Source organism: Petaurus breviceps, unplaced genomic scaffold, assembly GCF_028583685.1.
Source record: "Petaurus breviceps papuanus isolate PSGF00001 unplaced genomic scaffold, PetGlider_PUasm1.0 90424, whole genome shotgun sequence".
NCBI classification, from domain to species: Eukaryota; Metazoa; Chordata; class Mammalia; order Diprotodontia; family Petauridae; genus Petaurus; species Petaurus breviceps.
In genome coordinates this window covers 2,237,729-2,261,156 of record NW_027187247.1, presented here as the reverse complement: position 1 = coordinate 2,261,156, position 23,428 = coordinate 2,237,729, and the positions used below count along the sequence as shown (strand labels likewise).

General features: G+C 38.0%; 1 protein-coding gene across 2 annotated transcripts in view; it reads right to left on the bottom strand.

The window, feature by feature from the left end:
* Positions 1-14,352: 14,352 nt before the first annotated feature.
* The window catches only part of RYK (receptor like tyrosine kinase), a 115,956-nt gene continuing 106,880 nt past the window's right edge, over positions 14,353-23,428 (bottom strand). For both annotated transcript variants that reach the window (XM_069108714.1, XM_069108715.1), the window contains exons 14-15: positions 21,504-21,640; positions 14,353-19,677 (exon numbers count right to left, since the gene is read on the bottom strand). In XM_069108714.1, the coding sequence (XP_068964815.1) occupies positions 19,566-19,677; positions 21,504-21,640 (249 nt within the window). In that variant the 3' untranslated portion in view covers positions 14,353-19,565. The remainder of the gene's footprint in view (positions 19,678-21,503; positions 21,641-23,428) is intronic.

The window sequence follows — 23,428 nt, the reverse complement described above, 5'->3', positions numbered from 1 at the left end:
TTGTCCTAAAAGTCTTATTCTAGGTTTAATGATTTTTGGGGCACCTTGAATAATGTGTATGTGTTTGTGTGTTATTTACTTATCCACATATGTCTTATTTCCCCCAGGATAATAGAAGTTCCTTGAAGGCAAAAATTGTTTTATTTTCTTATTTGGGTCCTCAGCACCCAGCACTGTAACTACAACATAGTAGGTCATTAATAAATGCTTGCTGAATCAGCTGTACCTTCCATAGATAAAACTACTTCCAAACTAAATAGAAATTCAGACAACAACTTACTCAGATAATGTAGATTAATGATAATGTCAGCCGGAAGAGAGAGCTCCGGGGTTACACCAGCGGGTTCTTTTCTTGATCTTGGCCTTTTGGAATTTATCAGTGACGTGACTGGGATATATTGTGAAAAATATAATGATCTGGAAATTTAGAGACTTGTGTTAGTTAGTCACATTAGTCAGTATCTCTGCCACCAATTAAAGGTGAGTTATTTAACCTCAAAAGCTCCAATTCCCCATCTGTAAAATGAAGAAATTAGACACTCTCTAAGTTTTCTTGGAGCTCTAACAGTCTATGACACAAATCAAAATATAAGAGGTGTATTTATCAATTCACAGATGACACAAAAGTTGGTGCTACAGATGCCAAAACTTGCCAAGATCAAGTTTGGAAATTATTTCATTAAACTGGAACCATGAGTAAAAAACAACAAAAAGCAAGGTAACAGCACCTACATGAAAGTCTTGCATTTAGGTTCGCATTTGGGCCAGAGCTCATGCAGTGTGCTCCTAGAACCAGGAGTTTGTGCAGCAGCTCCCATGGCAACTCATGAAAGGTGGTGGTGATGGTGATGACAGAACAAGGTAGATGGTGAGGACTGTGGAACAGCCAGAGGGAACTCCTGAATCCAGAATAGGCCGAGACAGACACCGTATGCAGGCATGACCACCAGATTCTGGAAGCCTTGTTGCTGATAAGGAATGAACTCAAAACAACTGTGTACCCAGAAAAGGCAAATCCCATGGGACAACACCGCAACCTGATTGTCTGCTCTGCCATTAATTTCCTTCCTGGCTATTCTAAGGACAGCTGTCCATTCCAAAAGAAGCAGAAGGTAACAGTTAATGCTGTGCTCATGGAATTCATCAGGAATGGAGACTGGTCTTCCCTGTTGGGGCCTGGTAATAGTCCCCAGAATGGAGATGTCTATGCAGCTAAGGGGAGCACTCCAGCCTTCAGAACCCTGAAGCATCATCTGAAACTGCTCAGAGGCAGATATGGGGTGAAGATGGGCCTTTGCGCTGGGGCTGATTTTTCTTAGGGATAGGCCTCATCATCACTTTAGGAGTTTAAAAGGAACCTGTAGTTTTTTTTTTTTTCAACTTTTTTTGAGGGGGAAGACAAGACAATTGGAGTTAAGTGACTTGCTCAAGGTCACACAGCTAGTATGTGTCAAGTGTCTGAGGCCAAATTTGAACTCAGGTCCTCCTGATTTCAGAGCTGGCACTCTATTCACTGTGCCACCTAACTGCCCCGAAACCTGTAGCTTAAAACAATAGGGCTCTTGAGCTGATTTCTGAGGCCGTGGGTTCCCTAGAACTGGTACCTCCCTTCTTACCCTCCCTCAAGGCCATCTGTTTATATCCAGTTTTCTAGGAGGTGTAAATTGCAACCCACCTATGACTTTTCATCTTGTGCATCTCTTCTCCATGTCCTCCCATAAATCCCCCATGGGGGAATTATCCAGTGTGACGGTGGTGGCCTTTAATTTACATTTCTCGACACTATGTGAATACTAATGGACCACATAGTCTGTCTACATGGTTATTGCTCACTCTTATTTCCTGGTCTCATATATATATCTATATATCTGATGTTATCCCTTATATCACTTCTCTTGCTTAATTTTTCCTTGCTAACATGTGGTAGCCTATTTTCACCAACGGTGTGCCTCTTCATTTCCCTTTTAGAAAAAAAAAAACCTAAAATGTCACTGATCTTTGAAAAAATCAATTGCACAAAAAATGGGTAGAATAGACTTGGATTGGCAGCAGTTGACAGCAACTAATTCACATATTCAACAAATCTTTTCAAAAATATATTCAAATGCCATAAAGGATAGGGTCCTGGACATGGAGCCAGGAAACTCTGGGTTCAAATCCCACCCCCGAAACTTTCTAGCTTAGTGACTAAGCTCCATTCAATCTCTCTGGGTCAAAGACAACTCTAAAAGTTAACTACTCAGGCCATAAAGCATTATGACAGACCCTGGAGATCCAAAAAAAAAAAAAATGAAAAAACAGTCTCTGGCTTCAAAGAATTTGTAATGTAATAAGGAATACATGACATAAATAAGTATGGCCAAAAAAAAAGAATATGATTAGACAAGATGGAAAAAATGACAAATTGCTCCAAGAATATTTGAGATAAAAGAGATTACGTTCTACTTGGAAAGATTAGAAAAGGTTCCAAGGAAGAGGAGGCATCCAACGTCAGTACCAAAGGAAGAAAAGGATTCGAACATGGAAGGTATTGTTTCCAGGCAAGGGGACTGGCCTTTACAAATGCACAGAGGAAGGAGAAAATATGGTAATATTAGGAAACAATCAGTTGTCTATCTTGGCTAGAATGTAAACTGTATAAAGGGACCGTGTATGAATGAGCATTCAAAGAAGGTAGGTTGGAGCCGAATTGTGAAGGACTTTAAATGCCAGTCTAAAGATGCTGTGCTATAGACAATAGGGAGCCACTGAAGGCTCTTGAGAAGGGAGGTAGCATGAACAGACCTTGGAAAGTTTTGTACTAGGAAGATTATTCTGTCAGCCTTCATATTTAACATGAGAACTGGATTGAGAGACCAGAGTCCAAAGATGAGTCAGGAAGCTATTATAAAAGTTCATGTGAGAAGTATTGAGAATTTGATGTAGAATTATAATTTAATTCAATTTAATTAATTTAATCAATTTAATTAATTCAATTAGCATTTATGAAGGACCCACTAGGTGCACAACATTATGACAGGTATTGGGGATACACAGATATAAAAATAAAAACAGTCCCTGCCTTTGAAATGTAAACACGAGATGATATATGTGTGTAATCCTGGTCACCACTCTGAGACGGAGAAAGGAAGCTGGAATGAAATTCTGCTGGGAAGAACACGACCCTTTGGCTCACCTTGATCTATGAAGGAAAGAGGGTGGTGTTTTAGAGAGTGACTTTCTCCTGCCCAAGAAGAGACTGGGAGGCTGTCTGCCCCACTGTAACATAGAGCTGGGAGAAGACATAGCACACACAATCAATGACTGTTCTTTAAAAAACAGAATAACAACTAAAAAGAACCTCAGGGTGCTGCCATAGCTGACAGTGTATAGGCTATGAATAGAGGACACACTCATTTAGAAGCAGGACATTAATGATCTCACGATATTGTTCATGCTATTTAAGCCCCGGGAATGGTTCTGTACAGGAAACCATGCTTATCAAAAAGGTGTTTCTTTTTTAAGTAGGGGAGTTAGAAGAGGGAAGAATAGTTAACACAGCTAGCATATATATATATATATAATGTTTTAAGGTTTTTAAAGCATTTGATTGAGCCTCACAACAACTTCAGGATATAGGAGCTATTATCCTCATTTTATAGATTAAAAACAAAAACTGAGGTTACGTGCCTTGGTCTGGGTCACACGTTAGTAAGTGTCTAAGTGTTTGAACTCAGAGGTTCTTGACTCCAGGTCCAATACTGTCCACTGCACAGTCCAGCTGCCAAAGATGCCCTGGTACCTTAACCAGGTGAAATTATAGACTTTAGTTTAAAATCTTAAATGGACTAAATGCAAAGAATCTTTGGAACTGGAGTATTGTATAAGAATCATGTTCAGATTTGCTGAGGAAACATGGTCACAAGTTTCTATCTTAGGGGGATTAGTATTACAGCCCATAGTGAAAAAGGAGACCATATTCTAGCTGAACCCCTTGAAAAGGAGAAGTTGATTAGGCGGGGAGGAAAGACTACTTCTGTTTCAGCCTTGTTCCCCTGACACAAGGCCACCATCTCATTTTGGTCACAGGAGGGCCTTATAAGTTTCAAAGCCTCAGGAGTACTTTGGACTTCCCATCTTCCCAATGGTGTCATAGAGTTGTCTCCTTATGAGCTGACATCAGTATCTGCAAGAATTAACACCCTAGATTCATGGCTCCACAGGGAGCACAGCAAGAAAGCTGTATCATGCATAAAGGGAATTTCTTGAGCACTCCATGATAGGAAGAAAAAAATTTTCCAGAAACCAGGAGCTGAGTAACCCAACTTATTTTAAATTTCATAGATAAATGGGCTCTTGGACAAGGATAGAGTACATCATATGAGCAAACTAAGACCAACACCACCATTTCGGTAGTCATACTTCACTGTTCCATGAATTTTTCTACCTCCTTTTCTGGTCATAATGCCTTTTAGTCTATTTTTTTTGCACAAAAGTTACTGTTGGTAATATGCTATACCCCACCCATAAAACATATATTTATATTTCCCATCGACAACTAGGACACCTATAATTTTGATTTGAGATTTGTAGCCTGCTAAAAACACTGGGAGGAAACTAGTGTTAAAAAATGAGGCTTTGTGTCAATAATTAGCTTGGGATTTTTGAAAATGCTGTGCTGTTTGCCAAATGAAATCCTGGTCAATCTCTTCTTCTTGGCTTTTGCCCATTTACAGTGCCTAAGATATACATATACATACATAAATATACACACATATGTATATACACAGATGGACTAACTCAACAGACTACCCATTCAACTAGATGTATGTATTATAACCTAGGTTATTATGCATTTTGTCTATTATTATATCTAGAAGTAAAATACAAAGTAGGGTATGATGAGGGTAGAGGAGAGATCCAGAGAAAGTACTCTAGGAAAAATTCATGAAGAGACCACTTTCAGCCAGAGGCAAATCAAGGGAGGCTTTGCAGAGGAAGTGGCATCTCAACTTAACCTTGAAGGAAGAGAAATATTTTGCCAGGCAGAAAAGAAAAGTAAATGTCTTCCAGCCATACAATACAGCCTACAGAATTCATGGAGGTAGGAAATGGCATGCTGAGTACAAAAGTCAGGTAGCAGTTCAACTTACCTAGAACAAAGAGTGTGATAGGAGAGTTCTCTCTTTTGCTTTTCTGCCTGGCAAGTGACAGCTTGATATATAAAAGATGCAAGTTGGTCTGCTTACCAAAGAAGAGCTGAAAATTTTAGAAAAAGGTTTCAAATAAAATAAGACACAACCTAAACAGGGCAGAGGAGAATCACAAACTGTATCAGGAGCATAGAGACAAAGAATATGACAGGAGAGAGAGGACAATAAGGACTGCTGCACCTTACGAATTATGGAAGCCCTGCTTATGGAGTAGAAGAGTTGACCCCTACAAGGAAGAAGTAGCTTCTTGCATTTCAAAGAATGAGCATCCACACATGCTAAAAGGCAAGGGAAAAAGTAAAAGTAAAAGAGGGAGAGAGGACTTGTGCTTGGTAATTGAGGGGTACTAAGGTAGCCGTAGATGAAGCTGCCATGAATAGGGAGGTGCGCTGTGTACTGCGGGTGTGTATGAAGGATGAGATGGAAGACCTTCTGAAAGTCGATGCTTATTACCCACTGCTGAGGATTCTGCTCCAGCCTAGAACCTAGGAAGAACTGCTAAGGATTTTGAGGTAATAAGCAATAAACTTGAAGACCATATTTAGCATTTTCATTTATTGCTGCCAGTTTTGCAGAGGTTTCAGAAAAGATTTGAGAAGTGGCTAAAATGCAGAATCTGACAACAATCTTTGGACCACAGCTCAAAATAAAGCCTCTTGGACAGGGATAGAGTATGTCTGACGAGAAAATTGAGATCATATGTAGTGACCTCCCTATTTTCTCATCTCAAAACCCCTTGGTATTTTCTCCCATTCTGTTCTAAGAAATGAAATGATCATCTGTTATCAAATAGTCATTTATTAGTAAGTCTCTTTATGGTTATTAACCAGTACCACTATTGATGTCATCAGTGATATCATGATGATGAATGACATTGATCCCACAGACCAGGTTGTCCTATGGGACACTAATGATTCCAGAGAAGTCTCTCTGCTAGGGATGAGTGTCTATTCTCCTGAACAAAATTGATAATCACAATAAGGCCAGTATTTTTCTACTTCTTTCTCTCAGGGTAGTTCTTTCAGGGCATAAGGTACAACTTCAGTCTGGTTTATTTGTTCCCAATGGTGTTTCACTGTGTTCCTTACACCTTTCTAGTCACCACTTGCCTTATTAATCTTTTTTGGAGACAACGACAGGGGACCAATTTTGGGAGCCAGAGTAAATATGGCACCAACTTCACCAGGGCAACTCAGTAACACTTTAGTCTTATTTAGAGCTGAACTTGGGTGGTGTGGTGGTGATGAAAGTGGATGTTGCAGGATGGTTGCCAGTGTCAGATGAATTCAGATTTTGACCACCAAAAGTTCATCTATGAGTTGGAAGTCAAGGGCAATTGCACTGCATATTAAATACATTCATATGTAGAAATCCATAGACCAGAGGGTCATGGGGAAAGCAAAGCAGGAAATTCCACTTCCAGGAGCCAAGATGGCAGAGTAAGAAGTCATGCTCACCCTCCCTTATTAAAAGCCCAGAAAACATCACCCAAGGAAAATCCCCGAAACAGTTGAGCCAGCAGAAAGATGGGGTACAGCAGTCTTGTAGTCCAGGAAGCTTGGGGGATTAACAGAAAAGGCCCCTCTCTCTCTGGGGGTCGGGGAGTAGCACAGGAGGGGAGGCATCACAGCAAGCCAGTGGCAAGTCCCATCTCAGGAAACCAGGGGGAGATCCTGAGCCCCAGAGTGGTGGAATAAGCAAGCACCAACACCAGGACCCCTGAGCACCTCAACACAGGCAGGGGAACTGGTAGACACCAGATTGGAAAACCACCATGTGTGCCAGTGTTCTCTGGGAGCCAAATCTTCTGGTGCTTCCGCACAGCTCCAGGAAGCACAACTACAGGAGGCGGAGTTCCAGGCTGGCAGACATTCTCCAGCAGCCAGACATTCAAGTGTAAAGCCCAGGTAAGCAGGCATCCCTTAGGGACCAGATTTCCTACCTTCACCCTGACAGCTCCAGTGTTGCTGACCCCAGCTCAGCACCAGGTAAGCTGCCAGACCCTTACAGCTGTCAGCACCTGAGGTCCCAACACACAAAGCCAGTGACCAGGTCCCAGGCTCCCAGCACAACAAACTTGGGTCAGTGACCCCTGCACTCCAGGATGAGAGCTCAACTTTAAAAGCCAGAAAAGAGGCAAACATCATGAGCAAAAAGCAGAAACAGACAATGAACAGAGATTCTCATTATGGGGACAAGGAAGGTCAAAACACAAATTCAGAAGAGGACAACATTGTTGATATACCCACATTCAAATCCTCGAAGGGGAATATAAAGTAGGTTTAAGCCCAAAAAGCCTCCTTGAGAGAGCTCAAGAAGGGTTTCAAAAGTCAAATAAGAGAGGTAGAAGAAAAATTGGGAAAAGAAATGAAAGGTATGCAAGAGAAAGTCAATAGCTTAGAAAGGAAGGACAAAAATTGACTGTAGAAAACAAGCCCTTAAAAAATACAATTGGCCAAATGTGGGGGAAGTACACTGATGAAAACAACTCCTTAAAAAGCAGAATTGGCCAAATGAAAAAGGAAGCACAAAAACTCATTGAAGAAGAACTCCTTATAAAGTAAAATGGGCCAAATGGAAAAGGAGGTACAAAATCTAATAGAAGAAAACAATTCATTAAATATTAGAATTGGGTAAGTGGATGCTAATGACCCTTTGAGATATCAAAAATCAGTCAACCAGAAACAAAAGAATGAAAAAATAGAATAAAATGTAAAATACCTCATTGGTAAAATGACTCACCTGGAAAACAGATCCAGGAGAGGCAATTTAAAAATTATTGGTCTACCTGAAAACCATGATGAAAAAAGAACCTGGACAGCATTTTTCAGGAAATCAAGGAAAATTACCCTGAAGTCCTAGAACCAGAAGGTAAAACACTCATCTAAAGAATCTACCAATCACCTCCTGAAAGACATCCCAAATAGAAAATACCAAAGAATATTGTAGCCAAATTCCAAAATTACTAGGTCAAATAGAAAATACTGCAAGCAGTCATAAATAAACAATTTAAATTTCATGGAATGGCAGTCAGAATTATGCAGGACCTTGCAGCTTCTGCATTAAAAGATTGGAGGGCATGAAATATGATACTCCATAATGCAAAGGAGCTTGGTTTACAACCAAAGATCAACTACCCAGCAAAATTAAACATAATCTTTCAGAAGATTAAAAAAAGATGGAAATTCAACAAAATAGGAAGCTTCCAAATCTTCCTGATGAAAACACTAGAGCTCAACAAAAAAATTGATCTTCAAATACAAGACTCAAGAGAGGTATAAAAAGGTAAAACAGGAAAGAAAAAAAACAACATGTTATTAAGGGCAAAATGTTTACATTCCTACTAGGGAAGATGACACTTGTAACTCTTGAGAACTGTATTGTTATTATGACATTAAAAAGGGATATACATAGGCAGAGGGCATGCGTATAAGTTGATTTTAATGTGCCAATAAAAATGGTGAAAACGGATTTATACTGGGAGAAGAGGAAAGGAAGAGATACAAGGGTATAAATTACATCACTTGAAAAGGCAGAGAAACCTATTACAGCAGACAGAAAGAAGGGAGGGAGATGAGCACTGTTTGAGCCTTAATCTCATCAGATTTGGCTCAAAGAGGGAATACAATGATCAGTTACATATAGAAATCTAACTTACCCTATAGGAAGTAGGAGGGGAAAGAAAAGGAAGGGGGTGGATAGAAGGGAGGACAGACTGAGGGAGGCAGTGGTTGAAAGTAAAACTCTAGTGAGAGAAAGGGAAAAAGGAAAGAGAAAAGCATAAAAGGGGGAAAATAGGATGGAGAAAAAGACACAGATAGTACATTAAACTGAAAAGGTTTTGCACAAACAAAGCCAATGAAACCAAGATTAGAAGTGAAGTGAAATCTGGGAAACAATTTTTACAGCCAGTATCTCTGATAAAGCCCTCATTTCTAAAAATGTATAGAGAACTGAGTCAAATTTACAAGAATACAAGTCATTCCCCAATTGATAAATGGTCAAAGGACATTAGGAAGAGTTTTCAGAGGAAGAAATTAGTTATCTATAGGATTATGAAAAAATGCTCTAAATCCCTATGGATTAGAGAAATGCAAATCAAAACAACTCTGAGGTACCAAATCACACCTATCAGATTGGCTAACATGACAAAACAGGAAAATGATAAATGCTGGAGATGTGGGAAAATTGAGCCACTAATGCATTGTTTTTGTTTCTTGGGTTTTTTTTTTTTTTGCCTTTTTGGAGAGCAATTGGGGTTAAATAACTTGCCCAAGGTTACACGGCTAGTTTTTTTGTGTGGGTGTTAAGTGTGTGAGACCGGAACCGAACTCAGGTCCTCCTACTATGGGGCCAGTGCTTTACTCACTCTGCCACCTAGTTGCCCCCACTAATACATTGTTGGTGGAGTTGTGAACTGATCCAACCATTCTGGAGGGCAATTTGGAACTATGCCCAAAGGGCTATAAAATTGTGCATACTCTTTGACCCAGAAATACCACTTCTAGGTCTGTATCCTGAAGAGATTATAAAAATGGGAAAAGAGGGGCAGCCAGGTAGCACAGCGAGTAAGAGCACTGGCTCCAGTGTTGAGAAGACCTGGAGATCGAATCCCGGGCTCAGACACTTAGCACCCACCCAGAAACACCTGGCCGTGTAACCTTGAGCAAGTTACTTAACCCCAATTGCTTAGGGGCGGCCAGGTGGCTCAGAGAGTAAGAGCACCGGCTCCAGTGTCGGGATGACCTGGATCAAATCCCGGCCTCAGATACTCAGCACCACACCCAGAAATAACTGGCCGTGTAACCTTGAGCAAGTTACTTAACCCCAATTGCTTAAAAAAAAAATGGGAAAAGGATACACATGTACAAAAATATATATAACAGCTCTTTTTGTGGTGGCAAAGAATTAGAAATTGGGGGGATGTCCATCAGTTGGGGAATGGTTGAACAAGTTGTGGTATATAAATGTAATGGAATATTATTGTGCTATAAGAAATGAGCAGTCAGACTTCAGAAAAACCTAGAAAGACATATAAAATGATGGTGAGGGAAATGAGCAGAACAAGAACATTGTACACAGTAAAAACCACATTGTACAACAACTGCCTTTGATAGACTTAGCTTTTCTTTCATTTTTTTTAATGAATTCGGTTTATTCTGGCAAAACAAAGATAGGTATCTATATCAGGAAAATATTTGGTTCATGTATTGGAGGATGAGGAGGAGAATTTTTTTTCAAATGCTTTATTAACTTCTGATTTACATCATTCATTTCCGCCAGATTTTGAGTTACAAATTTTCTCCCCGTTTTTCCCCTGCCCACCACCCCAGAATAGCAGTCCCACAGGCTATCACCTCCTCCAATTTGCTCTCTCCCATACCTCCTTAGACTTTTTTCAGTAGGGCATGGTGGATCTCTATGCCCCAGTGACTGTATACCTTCTTTCCCAATTACGTGTAAGATAGTATTAATAATAGTATATGTATATGTATATATATATATAATTTTAAACATTTTATTTTAAATCTTTGAATTCCAAATTCATTCCCTTCCTCCCTTGTCACTCACCCTTACTGAGAAGATAAGCAGTTCAGTATAGGCTGTACATGTGTAGCTAATGCAAAACATTAACATTGAAGATATATTGTAAAAGACTGACTGTATTTCCCTCCCTCCTATCCCACCAGCCACTTGTTTTATTCTCTATTTTGATCCCTTCCCTTTTCAAAAGTGAGTGCTTCCAACTTCCCTCCCCCCGAGCCTGCCCTCCCTTCCATCATCCCCCCCCTCATCCCCTTCCCCCTACTCTCCTGTAGGGTGAGATGCCCTATTTAGTGTGTATTTCATTCCCTCCCCGAGCCAAATTCAGTGAGAATAAGGTTGGCCCATTCCCTTTTGCCTTCCTATTCTTCCCTTCAATTGTAACCCTTTTCGCCTCTTCTTTATGAGATAGTTTACCCCATTCTGTCTCTCTCCAACTCCTCATTATATTCCTCTCTCACTTCTAAATTTCCCCTTTTAAGTATCATCCCTTCCTGTTAAATTGGTCCTGTGCCCTCTATCTATGTATACCTGTAAGCATATATACACACATTCACATATGTATTCATACGCCTGTATACCCTCCAATATAGACATATATATATATATATAATTTCTATTCTCTTCAACTATTTTCATAGTGAGAAACGTTTCATCAATTACAATTATCGTTTTTCCATGTAGGAATGTTAGTAGTTCAACTTTCATCAGTGGCTTATGATTTCTTTTTCCCTGTTTACCTTCTCAAGCTTCTCTTGCTTCTTGTATCTGGATGTCAAATTTTCTATTCAACTCTGTTTTTTTCATTAAGAATGCTCATTTCTTTAAGAGTCCTCTATTCCACTGAATGACCAAAGGATCAGAAAAAAATGGTTAAGTCTGAAGGGCAATTTTATTTTATTTTTTTGCTTTTGGGAGGGCAGTTGGCGTTAAGTGACTTGCCCAAGTTCACATGGCTAGTTTTTGTGTTAAGTATTTGAGGCTGGATTTGAACTCAGGTCCTCCTTATTCCAGAGCCGGTGTTCTATTCACTGAGCCACCTAGCCGCCCCTGAAGGGAAATTTTATTAATCAAAGATGACAGAAGCAATTATGGGAATTCCTGTATTCTAGATATTCTTTCATAACCTGGTCCCAACCTACCTTTTCCAACTTTTGTTGTTCAGTTGTTTCAGCGGCATCCACCTGGAGTTGCTTGGAATGGTTTGCTATTTCTTTCTCCAACTTATTTTACAGATAAAGAAACTAAGGCAAACGGGATTAACTGACTTGCCCAGGGTCACCCAGCTAGTGTTTGAGGCCAGATTTCAACTCAGGGAGATGTCTTCCTGACTCCAGTCACCTAGTTGCCCCAACTTGATATTTTCCTTCCTGCATGCTGCAGTCCAATCACACTGGTTTTCTTGCTGTTCTTCACACATAATCTTCCATCTCTGGTGTCCATTCTTTGGCACTGGTTTCCTCACATGACAGAAATGAAGTCTCCTCTCACCTAGAATCCCTTATTTTCTGAAAGACTACACTGACTTGACAGATTCTATGCTGTTTTGCTCATCTTCCAGCAGCTAGCACATCTCCCATCCAAATACTCCCTAAAAAATTTACTTTATATTTTGTTTCTCCTAATAGAGGAAGGTCAGGGAACCATTTCTGCCATTTTATATGCAGCACTTAGCACAGTCAATGCTTTATAAAAATTTTTGACCAACAGGGCTTGTCTTCACTCCCAAAGAAATCAACTGATTGCCAATTCCTAGCAAATCTTGTGCATATTATTGAAGGTATAGTTTGCAAACATCTAGAAAACGAGGATTGCTAAGAGTCAGCATAAACTAATCAAAAATAGGTCATGCTTCACTTCCATTTTTTTTTGTCATGGTCACCATTGGTAGATCAGGTAAATGCCATAGTATGCCTGGATTTCCAAAATACTCATGGACCAAATAGATATAAGCCAACTCTTGTTTGTCCTTCATTTTGAAGAGGACCGATGACATCATGGGGCAATGTCTTGACTCAAGCAGGAATTGGATTTAAGTGACGCAGAGTTTCACAAGGTCATCGGCCTCACTCTTCGAGAAATCACTGAAGGTCAGTGGCAAGACAAAACTCAGGACAACTGGAGATGGCCTAGGATGCAGTGGATGGTCTTGGCCTCTTTGATGTCTGACCAAGCTCTAAGAGTTCAACAGCCTGCTTCAGATGCCTTCATGGCCATTGAAACAAATTGTTCTCATGCACCCATTCCTTCTAGAGAATTCTTCACATTGTTGTAGTAGAGGCAACTAAACAGTACTGGACTATCAGGAACAGGTTGAGTAAGATTTACTGGTATAGTCATTGTCTGTCAATTTGATGTCAAATTGGAGAGGTCTCTACTGGTGAACTTGTCCCTATGCTTTTATTTTTTTTTAAACCAAATAATTGGGATATCCACCAAATTTACATATGACATTAATTGGGGAGGACAGCTAAGCTACAACCAGAATAAAAAAAAAGGTCTTAATAAAACCGAGAATAATCTAATGAAATGAAATTTAATAGGGATATTAAACTATTTAGCTTTATACTTGGGTTAAAAATGCAACTGTACTAGGTGGGGGAATATGTTTAAAAATAATTTCTATGAAAAAGATCTGGGAATTTTAGGGGGCTTGAAGCTTAATATGAAATATGCAAAGAAAAAACAGCTAATGCAATATTAGGCTGAGGTTTAGTGTTTAGGACTGGGAAAGTGATGTCTTGCTATACTCTAACCTGGTCAGATTGGATCTGGAGTACTGCGTTCAATTTTGAGTGTTGTTATTTTAGGAAGTGTCTAGAAGAGGCCAACCAGGATGGTTGAAGTTCTCAAGATAAAACATACCGCGAGGGTCCAAAGATAAGGCCGTTTTAGCCTGTACAAAAAGACTATATATATATGAAGTTGCCATTCTCAGGTTTTTGAAAAGCTGTCAGGAAAAAGTAGTTGTTTTGCTTGATCTTAAGAAGGCAGAACTAGCAGCAAATTTAGGGTTGATGAAAAAAAAGTTCTTTAATTAGGGCTATCCAAAAAATGGAACAAAGTGCCTTGGGTGATAGTGAATTTACCATCATTGGAGGTGTTCAAGCAAAGGTTGGATGACCACAGAAATTTTGTTTCTGTCTAAATTGGATGATAGTTTGAGGTCCCTTCCAACTCTTTTTTTTTTTTAAAGCAATTGGGGTTAAGTAACTTGCTCAAGGTTACACGGCCAGTTATTATTTCTGGGTGTGGTGCTGAGTGTCTGAGCCCGGGATTCGATCTCCAGGTCGTCCCAACACTGGAGCTGTTGCTCTTACTCACTGAGCCACCTGGCCACCCCTAAGCAATTGGGGTTAAGTAACTTGCTCAAGGTTACACGGCCAGGTGTTTCTGGGTGGGTGCTAAGTGTCTCAGCCCGGGATTCGATCTCCAGGTCACTCTGACACTGGAGCCGGTGCTCTTACTCGCTGTGCTACCTGGCCGCCCCCCCTTCCAACTCTTAATGTGCTGTGAAACTGCTATATACAAGATCTATAATCTTAACCTAGGTATTTGTAGTTCCTAAAATTTTGCTCTAAATCATATACTTTATATAATTTTCTTTAAATACATGTTTAACAGTTATGTTTTTATTTTTATTTTTTGAAGATAAAAACAAGCGGAAAGCACACTAATTTATCTCTCTCTTAGTTATTGTGGCCTGTCTGGACTGACTTACCCTAACAAAAGGCCAAGTGTCAAAGAAAAAGTAAATAGCATCACAAAGAATGGCCAGAAAATCCTCACTTATAAAATCATCACAGTGGCATATCTGAACTTTCAGGAAATACTATTGACAGAGGGCAGTGTAACATTTAGTAATTACCTACAATTTCCATTTTATATCAGACTGTCTCATCAAAATATGTTATGACCAAAATCACTGGGCTATTTGTACAATACACAAAAGGATGAGTATCTTCTCATGCACAATGAATGATTGTTTTTTAAAGCCAATGTTCTTTTATCTAGGAAGGAAAAATGTCCCATAAATCCTCGAAATGGCAATCTTCTGTGGTCCAGAGTACTTCCCCTTTCTACATTTAAGAAAGAATGTTGGCTAAAGGTGGCTTAGGCTCTCCTAGAAGCTGTATAATAACTACCATTCACAATGAGATAGTGCTTAAGAGGCCATAAAGCACTTTCCCATGAGGTAGGTGATAGTTTTACTCATTACAGGAACTGAGTCTCAGACATACTAAGTGTTTCAGTCAGAACACTGACCCTGGTCTTCCAACTCTAAGACATTAGTTCACCCAATTTTGCTCTGGCATTGTGGTCCTTTCTCACAGAAAAAAAAAATAGTATTTCCCACAAGAAGTAGGTCAACAGTTGCTTCATTTCAACTTTCTCCCCCATGGAAGTCTAATTATAGAGGTAAGTGACCTCTTTATGACATAGTTTCTGACCCTTTAAACTAAAGAGAATAATTTATAAAGTTAACTTGAGATGGGGATGTGGTCTACATGGCAAATTCTGTTTTGTTCAATTTAGACAAAACTGTGTAGGAAGGGTTTATACCTACTCCCTTAATCCTTATGCATTTAACTACAACCGCTACAAGCTTCGTAATCAAGATGATGTCAAACAGAATAGCTTTATACTAGGTGTGCCCATATTATAGTGGTAAAAAGGAGTGTCTTCTCAGTTCTGCATAGAAAAATGTATTCCCTAGATAGAATAATATAGAATAAAAGATTATTGCCCTTGGAATACAGATAAAAAGTCCATTTTGATAAGAATCAACATGATGGATTATCTGTAAGAGTTCTATGTTATGGAAGACAACCCAATGTAAATTATGCTTTTTGATCGCTATTGTCACATATGTAGAGTTCCATAAATATTCCCCTAATTGTGTACAGAGAACCACCATCATTTCAGACACCAGTTTATAAACATCCTCTCCCTCCCTCTCTCCTATTCATTCCTTTTCCTCTCCACTAACATGGTCAATACCCAGTTCAAGTTTTCATCCTTCTTGCCTAAACTGATGCTTCCTCATTGGTCAGGCTGCCCTAAGTCTCTCCCCACTTCAATCCATCCTTTAGGTGAAGATAACATTCTTAAAGCACAGGCTGGTCTGAACAAGTCACTACTTTGCCTCTGAGCAATCACTTGGTTTTGACTTCTTATTCATTTTGTGACTGTTTTCTCCAACTGAGCTTCCTGAGGGAAAGGACTACTTTGTTTTTTGTCTCTGTAACCAAAGCACCTCTCACAGTGCCTAGCACACAGGAAGTACTTCACAAATGCTATTTACTTGGTGTGGTACATACTCTAGCACCTATCCATGACCACATAAGTCAAAGTCTACAAAAGAACTACTAGAGAGGAAGAAAGGAGTGAATACTTAGCTTTTCTTCCTATTTCAAACATGTTAAGTAGTTCTGCCAGAAAAAAAAAAAGATAAACTCCCAAGGTAGAGAAGTGGTATAGAGGATAGAGCTTAGAGACCTAGAGTCAGGAAGATCTGAGGAGTCTGAATCTTATCTCAAATATTTATGAACTGTTTGACCCTGGGTAAGTCATTCAACTTCTCTGTGCCTCAACTTTTTTTTTTTAAGCAATCGGGGTTAAGTAACTTGCTCAAAGTTACATGGCCAGTTATTTCTGGGTGTGGCACTAAGTATCTGAGCCCGGATTCGATCCCCAGGTCATCCCGACACTGCAGCCGGTGCTCTTACTCGCTGTGCTACCTGGCCGCCCCCTCTCAACTTTTCTATCTGTAAAACAACATCCACCTCAAGGTTGTGGTGAGTTTCAAATGAGTTAACTATATGAATGCTAGCTATTAAAACAAAATACAAAGACACAAGAATTGAAGACAAAAGGTTGAGTATGGTCAGTATGCACAGGCCATTTCCCTACTGGTTCAGAATATTTCCTTAGTTGATTCGTGATAGAATTGTGTTATCTCAACCTCCAACAGATGAAATCCCTCCCTCGCCTTCAAGAGCCAACTCAACTACACAAAACCTTTCCTGGTGTCTCTGGGAGGAGGTGCTTTCTCCCTCACACTTCCTATAATACTTTTTGGACCTCTTCCTTGCATTTTTCACAGTCTGCCTTAAACAAATCTCATTTTCCCAAGTAGACTGTAATGAAGGCTAGAACTTTGCTATATTTTATAGCATCCCCCTACTTCAAGAGAATGTGGCATTTTTTTTTTAAAGCAATCGGGGTTAAGTAACTTGCTCAAGGTTACACAGCCAGGTGTTTCTGGGTGGGTGCTAAGTGTCTGAGCCCGGGATTCAATCTCCAGGTCAGTCTGACACTGGAGCCGGTGCTCTTACTCGCTGTGCTACCTGGCCGCCCCAAATGTGGCATTTTTTAAATGTTATCTCCCAGAGTGAACTTATTACTTTGCATAGAGAAGACATTTAATATTTGTTAAATTTATTTGTTGAATAAGTTATGTGTCAATTGCTTTCTCTGAAGCTCGTATAAATTGAAAATATGATTTCTAGGCATATACTGTAAAATAGAGGTCTCATGTAATGTGTTATAATAGCATTTAACTTGTGTGTATTTGAAAGAATATTCTTTAAAATCACAAAGAAAGGATAAGACCCAATCTGATCTACTAACTTGCAGAAGACTTCTGGACTATTTTGCCTTCACAGGGCTGTTGAATGTATTGTTTCTTATTAATGATTTAACCATATCCTGAAAGGGATACTAGACTTAGACCACACCATGACTACAAAGAAAACATGGTGTGGCCAAATATGAAAATTTTAATTAGAACAGGACCATAATTTACCAATTGTTTAGAACAGAGATGAAAAAAATTAACCATTTTAGGGCCTGCAAGTTTTAATCACAAATGTGCTTTGTATACAAAGATAACCTTAACGGAATCACCATCAGTAAGATGTTACTAAGTTGCTGATGCAGGTGTGGTACTGGGTCTGGTGACAAGCCTTCCACATTCTTACACCTGACACCATCTTTATCATACTGAGTAAGCATTTGCCATATGACTGGACTAGTTCAGGGATATGGATCTACAACCATGGATACTTTCTAAAAGGACATATCCCTTTAAGAATGGTCAATCCATGGCATACATATCTGGCTGTCTCTACTTCTCCCTATTTAGCATACATAGATCAACATGATAGCTGCTTTCAACTTCATATAAGGAAAGGTTTAGAAACTGATAACTAAAGTGGGGTGGGGTAATGAAAACATCAGTGTTTGTATGACGCAGTTGTTTTTTAAAAGTCAAAAGGGGCAGTAAAATTAACGACTGCACAGTTAGTCACATTCATTATGTGCTTAGGCCAATCAAATGACCACATGTGTGTACATATCCCTTAATTATTTAGCTAGGAAATGTCTAGATGTATATCAGTTCATAACAATAAGTGAGCTGGTAAAGGGTATGAATAATTTTTGATTAGAAGTAGGTGATTTAGTAGTGCTGAAAGACAGATTTATTCAGGATTTACTGAGGCTTTGGGCTCTAGATTTAACATTCATATAGAATAAAAAAACATATTTCTAAACTTTGGTCACAGCAGCTTTTGAAATCATCTACTAATTTATGGAAGGGCTGACATCTGCATTGGTAGAAGAAACAACCACAGTGATGTATTTTTCTAGCTTTTTCATGTCCAAGGACCTCTAAAATTGGGGTCAAACATAGTAATAAAAGATGGAGAAATACACACCATATTCACCATGATTAGAGTTTCAATAATACTAGACTATAAAACAAACTTCTTTAATTTTTCAAGTGTTCTGAGAAACAAAATTATATACTTAACCCAGCCTTGAAGATGAACACAAATTTACCAGCCTACAATGTTGCCCACAATTATCTAAGCACCAACTCTGTGCACAGCACTATACCAGGTGCCATAGGAGAGTTTACCAGATGTAGAGATGTGATTATACTTTTAAGGACCTTACTATCTGTAATATCCAGATAGTAAAATAAATAAAATCAACATTGTTTGTTACTGGCCTGACAGAAATAATTACTGGTCCCAGGCACACGGCCATCTACAAAGCTGATTTAAGCCCATTTCAAGCAAAAATTACTTTAGTTCCTGCCTCTGAAAAAAAATTAAAATAAAAAAAAAGAAAGATACCTTTCAATAGAAAGATATGCCACACAGAAATTCAGAACGAAAATTTTATATGCAAGGGCTCCTCCTGTGCCTATCTGAAGGCATTAAAATATTTAAAATAAATTCAATTCAAGCTTTTCTGTTTACCTATCTTCAATTTTACTTTTCCAAGTACAAGTATGGTAAACAAGAAAGCATTACTTTTAAATTACTCCTTTTTTTCTGAAGAGAAATATTTCATTTTGAAGAAGCATTGCCAAAATTGATGGAAATACAATTTAAAAATCATGTTGAATCATTTACTATTATTTCGATGAAGTCAAAATAAAAACAATTAATATGAAAATAGCTATTCCAAACATCTGAGTTTAAACTTTTTTAAAAGCATGGGTTTTAGGTGGTTTTTTTCTTTTTTAAAGAATGCTCATCCATCCATCCTACACCTCAAGTCCATTGTACTTCTATTTTTATAAAAAATTTTTGGGAAAAATTCTCTCAGTTCGACTTAGTAAAAAGTGATATCTAGAAAATATTCAACATTATCAAGATGTCTGTTTAAAAAAACCTTCAGGCTACTAAAGCATTCTAAGGCACAGTGTTTTAGAAGAAATATCTTCTTCCATTGGCGTTGCTTATATATGTAGTGTTTATAACTGAGTCCAACATGAATCACTGGTGCTCCATTGTGGAATTTGTGCCAGAAGATTCAAACATAGGCTCCAAGAGCTGCATGAAATTCAGTGAGACACTGCACAAGCTGCTGGAATTTGGGTCTTTCCTCAGGGTCTAGAGCCCAGCAACAGGCCATCACAGCAAACCTGGGAGACAAAAAGGAAAAAAATTATTAGTGGCAAAAGCAAGAAAAAGACAAAGTAAAATAGGAGTGAATCTTGTTCTTAATAAAAAGGCAACAATCGATTGATTTTTTAAAATATACTAGAGGTTAGCTGACAATTTAGTTGTTCATATCTCTAAGTTAACTGATTTCTCCTTAAAATTTTTTTTGCTCTTTTGGGTCATTTTGCTATTAATTAATTACTAGCTCTATCAAAAGACGGATATGGACAGTGAAAGGAAGAACAATTTTAAATGAGTCAATTTTACTAATTTAAAAGAACTAGTAGGGCAGGATATTCAAACAACAGTGCTTGGCATATCAACTGAACTGATTTTAAAAAACTTATGATTATTTTAAAAAGATACATTTTAGTGATGTCTTCTATCTTTAGACTACTGTAATTTCAACTCCGTATTCTAGGTTGAACCCTCCCCCCTTGTGACACAGAAAAACTAATCAAGCAAAGATATTCAACATAGTGACTGCATCAGACAACACAGTCACACAATGATATTCTTTCAGAGTTGCTTCTCAACTTCTCTACTGTGAGGGGGAAGATGCTTTAAAATCTATTCTTTGGGTTCTTTATTAGTTGTCCAATTAATCAGAGTTTAAATTCCTTTTAGTAATCTTTCAATTTACATCATGTTATTTATTTTCACTTGGTTCTGCTTATTTTGACCTGCATTAATATGATGAGTCAGGTTAGCAGAATGGAATCACAGCTTTTAGAGCTGGAAGGATACCTGGATGTCATCTATGCTAACCCATCAATGAAAAATGAAGAAACTGAGCCTTGGATCACAAAGTATAAGAGCCAGGATTTAAACTCAAGATCACAAAAACTGGGCTTAAAAGGAACTACTGGAAATTTTGGAGTGGTTTCCTTCTCCAGTTCATTGTGCATATGAGGAAACGGAGGCAAACGGTGAAGTGACTTGCCCAGGGCCACAGAACTAGTGTCTGAGGCTAAATTTGAACTCAGTTCTTCCTGACTCCAGGCCTGGCATTCTATCCACTGTGCTACCTAACTGACCCACTTAAATATGAAGACATGTTTTTTTTAAATGTGAGCTGAGATCACAAATTCATATTTAAGGTGGGTACCTTGTGAAATAACAATGTTACAGACATTATATTCCCCAAGTTTATGGTTAACTTTCCTCTCAAGATTAAAAGGCTAAAGACTGAGCAATTTGTATTAACTCATGTCTTTAAAACGTTCATATCATTTCAATCAGTCAAGTATTTACTAAATGCCAACAATGAGCCAGACATTGTGCTAGAGATACAAATGTAAAGAATGAAATAATCCTTATTTTCAAGGAGTTTATATACCATATTATATCCACATGACTGGAACACAGTGAGTTCAGATATACGAGTATTTTTTAAAATCCATTAAGTATGAAATAAATTTTATATGTATATGTCTGTGTATCTGCACTTAATATATAATGGTTTTTGATTGAAACCTTTAGGAATGCCCTTCAAATAATATATAGCTATCGTTATAAATGGAACAATACACATATATTCAGTAAGATACTTTGTGTAAATTATTCTCTCAGGCTAAAATCAGGTACATTAAGAAATAAATGGATTTGTTCTAGCCTTTAACCCAGTCATCTGAAAGGCATCATGGTCTCCTAAAATCTCAAATTCAGTATAAAAAATAATTTACATAACAGAAGTTTTCTCACTAACTAGGAAAATTCTGATCAGGGTTTTATATTTCATAACAAATATATATTAGTCAATGAAATACAACTGAACTTTTATTTCTTCCAATATACTGAAACTTACAATTCATCAGGGCAGTTGATTGGTTGAGCTATTCGGTAGCCATCTTTTAGATAAGCAGCCATCTCAAAGGGGTCAATATCCACATATGGGGTCTGGCCCAGAGTCATTAGTTCCCATAGTGTTACTCCAAATGCCCACTAAAGAGAAAAGAAACAAAAAGGTACATTTTCTTCAAAAATAATGATATTTGTAAAGATTTTACTAACGATAACTTATTAAAAATCAATTTTAACTGTTAGGTAAAATATGCAGTATTAATCGTTTTTCAAACCAATTTCTTTTTCTTCTGAACAAGTTTTATTAACGCATCTTTTTACATGAGTTGCTTCTGAATATGCCCTACCCATCTTCAGACCTTTGTAACAAAGAAAAATGGGTAAGCAAATCAAAGTAATCGAGTCTGACAATACATGCAATATTCTGTGTCCACAGCTGTCTCCTGCTTCTCCTCTTCATACTGAGAGGAAGGTGCTTCTTCATCTCTTTTCTGAGGCCACAACTGATCATTACAAATACACAGTTTGGCTTTTAGTGTTCATCTGTATTATTGCAGTCATTATGTATATTGTTCTACTGGTTACTTAACTGCATAAGTTCATGCACATCTCTACATAGTTCTCTGAATATCTTACGTTTGTAATTTTTATGGTACAATAATATTCCATTATGCTCATATGCCAAAATTTGTTTAGCCAATCTCCAATCCACAGGAATCTATCATTTCCAGTTTTTTTCCTACCACAAAAAGTAGCTATGAATATTTTGATATATATGGAGTCTTTCTTTGTCTCTAGCTATATGCCTATTAGTAGGATGTCTCGGTCAAAGTGTATTAAGTATAGTGGCTTGTGTAACTCCAAAGTATTTTTTCAGAAGGTTGCACCATTAAACAGCCCTGCTGGTAAGGCTGGTGTGCTCATACACATTCTCTGTGGTATGCATATTCCCTCCAAAATTAACTATTTTTCATCCGTCATTTTTATCCAATTGCTGGATGTGAAACAAAACTTGAGAGTTATTTCCATTTCTTTTTTTCAGTTGTGACTGGAAAAATGTTTCATACTGATAATGATTTACAATTCTTCTGAAAACTGTTCATATCCTAAATCTTAGCCAAATAACAACATGGCAATTCTCATTGTGTATCATGGATATTAGTCACATTAAGAAGAGATATCTGATTCAAAGATTTTTTTTTCCTCCAACTGACAGTTTCCCTTCTTATCTTAGCTATGCTGATATTGTCTGTGCAAAAGTTTTTCAAACTTTTATGTAGTTGAAATTTTTTTTTCTTTTATGCTCTCTATCCCTTGTTTGGTCAAAAAACTTTGTTTTCCTGAGTCGGAAGAAATAAAAACACTGGGTTTAATAAATGCATCGTGATGTAATGGAAAAAGCACTAGAGGTCCAGTTCTAAGATGTGGCTTTGAGACTTGACTCCAATACTTTAGCTGAGTTTTAGTGGCGAAATCAAAAACTCTCTGAGCCTCAGTTTCTTCATCAGTAAAATGGAAACGTTTATACTACCTACCTCACAGAACTGTTGTGTTTTTATAAACTAAAAAAATGCTACATAGATATGAATTATTTCATTTGAATACAAGTACCTATATATCTTAAGGTGACAGGAGCTACTTGGAATGTTTATCCTAAATTGCTTATGCCTAAGATTTTCCTTGCATGAAGACCTTTGCCACACATATGGTCAGTATGCATTATTAAGAAATCAACGCTATTATAAGAGCTCATTAATTTAGACTATTTGGAGGAAATATCTTGAATATGTGAAACATACATTTGTTGCCCAAACAAACTAAAAAAACTATGGGGTTGGGGGAAAGAAATCTGAAGAAGACGGTACTGCTGCTCAGAATGTTGGGATAATGATAATGGATGTTAGTAAGAAGGATGAACTACTCAACTCT